We start from the raw sequence: 10,160 nt of genomic DNA, 5'->3' as shown, positions 1-10,160 counted from the left end.
ACATCAAGGTAAGGCAGAGTAGGCTCATCTGGAACAGAAACCCACCGGGAACAATCTTCAGCGCCTCCTGTATAAGGATGTACCCATCTCCGTGACCACGGTGAAGCAGGGAGTCAGCCGGTAAGTTCTATGTTGTTCTGGGTATGCCTGATGGAATCAGCTTGGAGCGCAGCGCCAGTAGGAGTATAACATCACCGGGGTGAGGGGAGAACCACAACACGTTTCAGAGCATGCCCACTCCTTTCTCGAGTGATACAAAGCAGAAAGAGGGGCAAGCAGGGGCAGCCATCCATCCGCCTCCCCTATCCATACATCTGACCCTTTTAGGACACTGGCAAATGGACTCCAATGTGGAGGGGCTGATTTTTTGAAGCACAGATTAGAGCCAGAGGCTCTAAAAGGCTTCAATATAGGGTGGACTCGGGTCGCAGAGAGTGTGCGCTCCGAGCCTACCCAGGTGTGTTACAACAGCTAATCAATATTCATTGTTGCTAACACTGATCCTCCTCCTGGTCAATCAGGAAGCAGGTTTTGACACTGGTCACCCGGTTGGCTGAAAGGACAGGCAATCCTATTGGATGCCTAGGAGGAGGAGGGGGAAGCTGCCGTGATGCAGAGAGGGCACAGGAGCCCACCGCCCATAGGAGCTTGCAACCCGCTGCCCGTAGGAGCTTGCAACCCTCCGCCCGTAGGAGCACACAATCTGCCCATAGGAGCCCTTAACCAATGGGGTAAGTGCCGGGGTAGGGATGGATGCCGCCCTCTGACCTACCAACCAGGGGGGGTGGTTGTTTGCCGCCTCCCCCAAAAAATGACCCCCTCCCCCAAAAAATCACCAGCCACCAGGTAAGTTTAAATGCTCTGCACGGAGAAAGTAAATTGCCAGTTAGTAGGATAAGAACACTGGACTGCTATTACTGAGAAGCAAGTAACAGGAACATGCAATTAGACATGCATTAGAAACATGTTATTAACCATTAAAAAAGGGAAATTACGTTTTAAAAGATTGACCAATATCAATGTGTAACATTTCATTTTCATTTAATTTCATTAAACTATTAATACACTTATTAACACTTATCTATGTGCATCTTTTTGTCTGTCTGTTATGTATGTATGTATGTATGTATGTATGTATCTATCTATCTTTTTGTCTATCGATCTGTCTGTCTGTAGGCCCTATCACAGGCTATTGATGGGAGAGGGTTGGTTGGGGCTTTGTTCGCCCCCCCCCCAAAAAAAATGGAGCACCAGCCACCACTGTACTGCACCTAATATATCACAATCAATAAATAAAAAGACCTAAAGCTTTAAATTATACCAGTGGAGAAGTTAGAGCCCTTTCACACTGGTACGGGTGGCGTCGGCGGTAAAATGCTGCTATATTTAGCGGCACTTTACCGTTCTTTTAGTGGCGCTTTTTGTCTACTAGTGGGGTGCTTTTAACCCCCGCTAGTGGCCGAAAAAGGGTTAAAAGCATCCGCAAAGTGCCGCTGCATTAATTTCAATTGGCAGGAGCACTTTGGGAGCGGTGTGTGCACCGCTCCTAAAGTGCCTCAAAGATGCTGCTTGCAGGACTTCTTTTGATGTCCTGCCAGCGCACCGCTCCTGTAGAGCGTCTGTAGAGCATCTCAGTGTGAAAAGGGTCTAAGTGTTAGCATTGGACCTGCCAGATGACAATTACATTAAACCTTTAGTGATAGATGACCTTTAATTAGCTTTTTCATGGATAAAATAGCACAAATTTGTAGGCAGGTACACAAAGTCTGGATTAAGGGACAGTTTAAGGGGCACTCATTCTGCTGAGGTAGACTTAAAATAGGAATGCATTTCGGCCCATTACTTGGGCCTTTCTTGAGCATGATGAACAAGGATAAATTATTATCCATTGGGAACTATAAGGGCTCCTAGGTGAGAGGAGCACTGTTATAAATTGTCTGCCAAGACTCTGGATAAAGTCTCAAAATGCTATTGTATTAGATTTTGGTTTAATATTTACTGTTTTGGATAACTTTATTTTTCAGATGGACTTTGCAAGAAATATTTCTTACTATTCAAATATTCCTAAAACAGCTGACATTGTTGTTGGAATGGTTTATTTAATATTTGGTAAGCTTTATTAAATCTATATTTCTATAAAAATAGTAAAACGGTTGTCTTATATGCTTTTTAAATTACATCACTATTTGAAATTTGGGTAGGTGAAAGCAAGATTGTAGATTATGGGCTCAATTCACAAACCTGTATTTCATTTGTTCGGGTGTTATCTCTCTCTCTCTCTCTGGTCTTATCTCTCTCTGTTATCTATCTTGATACCTCTTTTACTTCATACCTTATTTACAAACCTGCATATCACAAGTTATTTAGTCAGTTCTGGCATTTTACCACTACCAGTTCTATTATGATCCAGCCAGTATTTTTATCGGCCTTTTTAAAAAATGTAATGCAGCAAACAATTCAGAATTACCATACAGTATATCACACTTATGTGATTACACCAGTTCCAGAGTGGTGGTAACTGGGAGTGATAAATTACGGCTTCTGACAGATTAATGTTCATTTCACATGAAAAAAACTAAAGATTAGAAACTCAACAACAAGAATAAATTAAATTCCCCAAACAGGTAGTGCAATTAAATAAATAAACAAACTTAAATTCCACCTCGTGCAAATAAAGGTGTCACTCTCAATTTAAAGTTCATAAATTGAATATCTCAAAGTGTTTATTAATCTTCATTAATGGTGCAAAATAAGTAGTGATGGACGAACGTTTCGCCCGGCGGTCGTTTCGCGGCGAATTTCCGACTTTCGCCGTCCGCGGGTTCGAACGCCTTTTTCCGTCGTTCGCCCCGGCGGACTTACGTGTTTAATGTATACAAGAACTTTAACCTTTCGTGACACGTTTATCATGTGTTACAGGACAACCAATTGAGACATGACAGCTCATGGACACTTGGACATTCCCCCTAACCTATAAATACACCCGATCCGGTGGCCATTTTACATTCTTTCTTCTGTCACTGTAGGGAAAGGATCCTGTGTGGAGTAGGGACAGAGAAAACGCTAGCTATTTGGTACACAAAAGTTCTTTTCAGGACTGGTATAGGTGTTAGGTCAGCAGCCTGAGTTTCTTTTGTCAGTTTAGATAAAGGGACAGAGCGCTGTATGCTGCTATTTTAGGGACAGCTCAGCCAGATTAGTCTTTCTTCATCATCATCATCATCATCATCATTAGCTGTTACTATCAGGTCCACAAAAGAGCTGTTCCAGCTAATCGTTCCAGCCTACTCTTTTTTGCCAATTTGTATAGGGACAGGCAGGAAGCAGTGTGTCAGGCAGTGAGGATAATTTTAAAGACTTGCTGTTACTATTAGTTCCACAAAGGTTCTTTTCAGGACTGGTATCAGTGGTACGGTAATAGGCTTGTACACGTATAATATTCTTTCTTCCAAATATAGAAAGAATATTATACTTGACTGCTGCCCTTCTGCTGCAGTCTGCTAATCATTCACAACTCACTTGTTCCACAAAGCTCTTTATCAGGACTGGTAACTTGGTCTGTCTAGGGTGCTACGGTACATAGGCTTGGGTGCGGTACAGTCTGCTGTTCTGTAAGGACCGCTATCGGTCCACAATACATAGGGTTGCCGTGCACTACTGCTGACCGCTGCCCTATACTGCAGCAGTCCTTCAGCGGTATAGGGACTGACGCACAGTCTGCTAAACACTAATACACAACCTGCTTGGTCCACAAAAGTTCTTATAAGGACTGGTAACTTGGTATAGGGTGCTACGGTACATAGGCCTGAGTGCGTTACAGTCTGCTGTTCTGTAAGGACCGCTATCGGTCCACAATACATAGGGTTGCCGTGCACTACTGCTGACCGCTGCCCTATACTGCAGCAGTCCTTCATTGGTATAGGGACTGACGTACAGTCTGCTAATCACTAACACACAACCTGCTTGGTCCACAAAAGTTCTTATAAGGACTGGTAACTTGGTATAGGGTGCTACGGTACATAGGCCTGAGTGCGTTACAGTCTGCTGTTCTGTAAGGACCGCTATCGGTCCACAATACATAGGGTTGCCGTGCACTACTGCTGACCGCTGCCCTATACTGCAGCAGTCCTTCATTGGTATAGGGACTGACGTACAGTCTGCTAATCACTAACACACAACCTGCTTGGTCCACAAAAGTTCTTATAAGGACTGGTAACTTGGTATAGGGTGCTACGGTACATAGGCCTGAGTGCGTTACAGTCTGCTGTTCTGTAAGGACCGCTATCGGTCCACAATACATAGGGTTGCCGTGCACTACTGCTGACCGCTGCCCTATACTGCAGCAGTCCTTCATTGGTATAGGGACTGACGTACAGTCTGCTAATCACTAACACACAACCTGCTTGGTCCACAAAAGTTCTTATAAGGACTGGTAACTTGGTATAGGGTGCTACGGTACATAGGCCTGAGTGCGTTACAGTCTGCTGTTCTGTAAGGACCGCTATCGGTCCACAATACATAGGGTTGCCGTGCACTACTGCTGACCGCTGCCCTATACTGCAGCAGTCCTTCAGCGGTATAGGGACTGACGCACAGTCTGCTAAACACTAACACACAACCTGCTTGGTCCACAAAAGTTTTTATAAGGACTGGTAACTTGGTATAGGGTGCTACGGTACATAGGCCTGAGTGCAGTACAGTCTGCTGTTCTGTAAGGACCGCTATCGGTCCACAATACATAGGGTTGACGTGCACTACTGCTGACCGCTGCCCTATACTGCAGCAGTCCTTCAGCGGTATAGGGACTAAGAGTTTTGTCACAGGGTGATTTAAAAAATGACAGGCAGAGGAAGAGGCAGGCCCTTCCGCAGGGGTGGTAGGGGTAGGGCAGGAGCAACAGCCTTGAGCCAAAGTGGGAAGTTGCAGAAGGTGCGTTCAATTACTTTAAAGGACGCACCAGACTTGGTTGAGTGGCTCACTCAGCCTTATTCTTCTGCACCCTCCTCATCCTCTCGATCTGCACCCTCTTCTTCACTCTCTGCTATGTGCACCCCCAAAGACACTACCACCAACAACACCACCACCACCACATACCTTCCGCTTGAGTGCAAATGGGGGCCTTCATGCTCCAGTGTTTTAATAGGGACCCCCGTATAAAAAGCATGAGGGTCAAGGACCAGTACTGGGTGGCAACGTACTTAGATCCCCGGTACAAACACAAAATGGCGGAAATGTTACCGCCGTCGCAGAGGGCTGTCAGAATGCAGCACTTCCAGGCCTTGCTTCGAGAAATGCTGCATTCTGCTTTTGCGTGCGCTGGCAGAGGAGCAATTCCCACTCCCAGAGAAGGATTTGCGGGTACCAATCCAACAGCGCCTGCAAGAAGAGGCCGGTTTGAAGATGTGTTGGTGACTTCGGATATGAGGTCATTCTTTCAGCCGACCCATCGACAGGTGTCATCCGGATCCAGCATCAGGGAACGCCTAGACCGTCAGGTGTCCGACTACATTGGGTTAACGGCCGATGTGGACGCTCTGAGGAGTGATGAACCCCTAGACTACTGGGTGGGCAGGCTTGACCTCTGGCCAGAGCTTGCCCAATTTGCAATCGAACTGTTGGCTTGCCCCTCATCCAGTGTCCTGTCCGAAAGGACGTTCAGCGCAGCAGGGGGGATTGTGACCGATAAGCGTACTCGCCTAGCTCACGACAGTGTTAACTACCTCACATTTCTAAAAATGAATGAGGCATGGATCTCGGAGGAATTCAACACATGTGATCAGTAGACCATGTATATGTCTATAAACAATTTTTGGAATCAAGCACACAGACCTTCTTAATTCATTTGGCTCACTTCCCTGACCCAAAAAAGCACACCGTACTATATGCCCCTACCCTCCTCTTTGAAGAGGTTGAGCGGTGTCATATTTCTACTGGGGCTGCTTATTATGAGGGGTTCCCACCATCCCTGTGCTGTGCTGACTTCCTCCTGGGTGTTCTTATTATGAGGGGCTCCCACCATCCCTGTGCTGTGCTGACTTCCTCCTGGGGGTTCTTATTATGAGGGGATCACACCATCCCTGTGCTGTGCTGACTTCCTCCTGGGGCTGCTTACGGTGCTGCTGTCAGCGCTGTATGTCACGGAGCTGCTGTCAGCGCTGTATGTCACGGAGCTGCTGTCAGCGCTGTATGTCACGGAGCTGCTGTCAGCGCTGTATGTCACGGAGCTGCTGTCAGCGCTGTATGTCACGGAGCTGCTGTCAGCGCTGTATGTCACGGAGCTGCTGTCAGCGCTGTATGTCACGGAGCTGCTGTCAGCGCTGTATGTCACGGTGCTGCTGTCAGCGCTGTATGTCACGGAGCTGCTGTCAGCGCTGTATGTCACGGAGCTGCTGTCAGTGCTGTATGTCACGGAGCTGCTGTCAGCGCTGTATGTCACGGAGCTGCTGTCAGCGCTGTATGTCACGGAGCTGCTGTCAGCGCTGTATGTCACGGTGCTGCTGTCAGCGCTGTATGTCACGGAGCTGCTGTCAGCGCTGTATGTCACGGAGCTGCTGTCAGCGCTGTATGTCACGGAGCTGCTGTCAGCGCTGTATGTCACGGAGCTGCTGTCAGCGCTGTATGTCACGGAGCTGCTGTCAGCGCTGTATGTCACGGTGCTGATGTCAGTGCTCTGTATTACGGTGCTGCTGTCAGTGCTCTGTATCTCCTGCACCCTCTTGTTTGCCTACCCTGGTCCCTGACCTTCCCTCTCCTCCATTGCCTTCATTAGCTCCATAGTCCTGAATTGTCAGAACAATTTCCCAAATAAAAAAAAAATGCTTGTAGTTATCGATCCCAAATTCACCTCATACATGTATTATGCTATTGTCCAGGTGGTGGGACTACGTGCTACCCCCAATAATTACCCCGTGGCCGCAAATTCGACCTAAAGGTTTGCGAAATTCGCCTCCCATTGAAGTCAATGGAGCCCGCGGCGAACGGTCGTTTTCGCGAACGTTTGTGTCCGTTCGCGTTTCGCGTTCGCGAAACGTCCCGTCGGAAGTTCGTCCATCACTAAAAATAAGCCATAAATCTTCCAAATACCATTGCCTCTCATTTTACTGAGTGCAAACAGTTCTTTGGCATACAGTAATGTGTTTTAGGCAGGTGTGAAAAAATTCTGTAATTAAGAATGCTTTCAGAAATAGAAGTGTTAATAGATTATTTTTACCAATTACCAAAATTGGGAGTAAATGAACAGGAGATAAATTCAAATCAATATTTGGTGTGACCACTCTTTGCCTTCATAACAGCATCAATTCTTCTAGGTACACTTGCACACAGTTTTTAAAATAAATCGGCAGGTACATTGTCCCAAAAATCTTTCGAGAACTAACCACAGATCTTCTGTGGATGTAGACTACCTCAAATCTTACTGTCTCTTCATGTAATCCCAGACAGACTGATGTTGAAACCAGGGCTCTGTGGGTGCCAAACCATCACTTCCAGGACTCCATGTTCTTCTTTACACTAAAGATAGTTCATATTGACATTGGCTGTATGTTTATTTTTATCAATTAACAAAATGGAAAATATAAAACAAAAAGGAAAAAAATCCAAACTAAATCAATATATGGCGTGACCACCCCTTGCCTTCAAAGCAACATCGATTCTTCTAGGTACACCTAGTGGTGCACACGGTTTTTGAAGGAATTCAGCAGGTAGGTTGTTCCAAACATCTTGGAGAATCAACCACAGATCTTCTGTGGATGTAGGTTGCCTCAAATCCTTTTTGACTCTTCATGTAATCCCAGAGAGACTCCATGATGTTGAGATCATGGCTCCGTGGGAGCCAAACCATCACATGCAGGACTTCAGGACACTCTCATTGCGGAATTAGCAGGTGTCAAAAGGCAAACATCTACAGTCTAGTGCAGAGGTCCCCATGTTTACCAACTTATCAGCCACATTGCAGTGCACCAAAATGCCATGGTGACTAAATCCTTTTTTATTTTTTGCCGATGCTGCACTGGGGCTATGATTATAGGTGGGAGAACTAGGTCCTTAACCCCCCTGACGGTATTCCCGAGTCTGACTCGGGGTGGATTTTTTATACCAAGAGCGGTATCCCCGAGTCAGACTCGGGACTGCATCGCTGGATCCAGGAGGAGGTTTACTTACCTTCTCCCTCGGATCCAGCGTTGTCTCCCCGCTGTACGAGCGAGCCGTGTCTCGCTCGATGCATTACATCGCCGATCTCCGTGCCCTGCGAGCGTTGCGACGCACGGGCACAGAGATCGGCGCCAAATTCAAAAAGTGAAACAAACAGTAAACATACAGTATAATGTAATCTTACAGATTACATTGCTGTATGTAAATATTTCACATCCCCGTTGTCCCTAGTGGTCTGCCCAGTGTCCTGCATGCAGTTTTATGTAATAAAAACTGTTCTTTATGCCTGGAAACTGGAGATTGCCCATAGCAACCAAAACTGTCACTGTACATCAAAAATGATTTTAGACCAGCTAGAAAACAGCGATAATAAATTAGAATCACTTGCAGAATTGAGCGATAGCGATTTGTGGGGAGATCCGTCATCAAATACTGAAAAGTAATGACAGTGACAATTCTGCAACTGAGCAAATTTCAGTGTTTTTGATTTGATTACATTATTGAATAATTTTTATTATTGTTATATTATTATTTGGTACAATTATTTATAATTATTTATTATATTATAATTTATGATTTAATTTTTCAAACTTTATCATACCCGGGATGTCTGCTAGACTCTGGTTTGGACAGATTTAAGAGAGTTATTCCTAAGAATTGCAGGACTACAATATAAAACGCCAAATTTTCATGCAAAATAATGGTACCGCTTTTAGCACCTAAAATCCGAAATAATCGTACCGCCAGGGAGGTTAATACGATATTCCACATATTGGAAAAGCAGACATGTTAAACTGAGAAATGATTAGAGAATGAAAAAGGATATATAATAAAGTAATCAATTATAGTGTAAAAACACAGACTGAAGCCCCTTTGAGAACATTAAAAAGAGACCAGTAGGTGTGACTTAAAGGCTAAGGTCACCTTTAGGAACATTTCACACCCATATGTAGGGTGTAACATGTAACATGTAACATGTTCCTAAGCGCCTGCCTTCCACCCCCTAAGTCCCCACCTGGTCACTCCTATGTCCCCTTGACTTTATGCAGGGGCTCTCTTAACCCACAGCCACTGTCACATTTAAAATCGGTGTGACTGTGCAAAGCTCTGTCCGCACAGCCACATCATTTATTTACAGAGATCTTTGAATGAATAGACTACAAGTTCTGATTAAAAAAGAAGCTTGTAGTTATCAATGGACAAAATGTGCCGTAATCAGCACATTTGTAGACTCTTGACACTTCTAGTTTTCTCATAGTGAGTGCAATGCTTTGCAGGCTCCTATAGGAAAAAAATAATAAATGCACATTTTTTTCCTGCAAAAAATATGTGCATTTCTTATTTTATTCTTAAAGGTGAACGTAGCTTATAAAGAGGTATTGTTAAATACAACATGAGTCTACAGGCATACCCCACTTTTAAGTACACAATGGGGTTTATTTACTAAAGCTGGAAAGTACAAAATCAGGCTAATTTCTGCATAGAAACCAATGAGCTTCCAGGTTTTATTACCAAAGCTTAATTGAACAAGCCGAGGTTAGAAGCTCATTGGTTTCTATGCAGAAGTGAGCTTGATTTTGCACTTTCCAGTTTTAGTAAATAAACTCAGTTGGGTACTTAAAAGTGGGGTATGCCTGTATTTGTAGTATGCGCTGTCACAGTTCTTCTATCCACCAAATATGCCTTAATTACAATGTAACGATTGAGAATCTATCACACCGACATAAATCTCAGGACAGAGGGTTATCTTTTATAAATATAAAAAGCTTTCACTTTGTATGCTTTTTTGCACAAAAAATACAGACCAAGAGCTAACAATTTGCATGAGTCTACCTTAAAGGACAACTTTATTAAACTAGTTATGGCTTGGGGACCACTGCTGTTGAGACAATTAACACATGTAATGAACACATATGAAATGTGCAGCATAGATACAATATGCCCATCCATCACTGTCCATGGAGAGCTATACTTCATTATCATAGTCCAAATTTGTGATGCTGGTCTTG

The 10,160-nt window shown here is 44.6% G+C and overlaps 1 protein-coding gene across 1 annotated transcript in view; it reads left to right on the top strand.

Moving 5' to 3' along the window:
• Positions 1 to 2,011: 2,011 nt before the first annotated feature.
• Positions 2,012 to 10,160, top strand: part of LOC143998340 (opsin-5-like) — a 44,988-nt gene continuing 36,839 nt past the window's right edge. Inside the window, exon 1 of the mRNA XM_077493955.1 lies at positions 2,012 to 2,109. Coding sequence (XP_077350081.1) covers positions 2,025 to 2,109 — 85 coding nt within the window. The 5' untranslated portion in view covers positions 2,012 to 2,024. The remainder of the gene's footprint in view (positions 2,110 to 10,160) is intronic.

Source organism: Lithobates pipiens, unplaced genomic scaffold, assembly GCF_037356315.1.
Source record: "Lithobates pipiens isolate NorthernLeopardFrog02 unplaced genomic scaffold, aLitPip1_a1.2 Scaffold_19, whole genome shotgun sequence".
Taxonomy (NCBI): domain Eukaryota; kingdom Metazoa; phylum Chordata; class Amphibia; order Anura; family Ranidae; genus Lithobates; species Lithobates pipiens.
The sequence above is the reverse complement of the archived record's forward strand: the minus strand, read 5'-3'. Positions and strand labels throughout refer to the sequence as shown.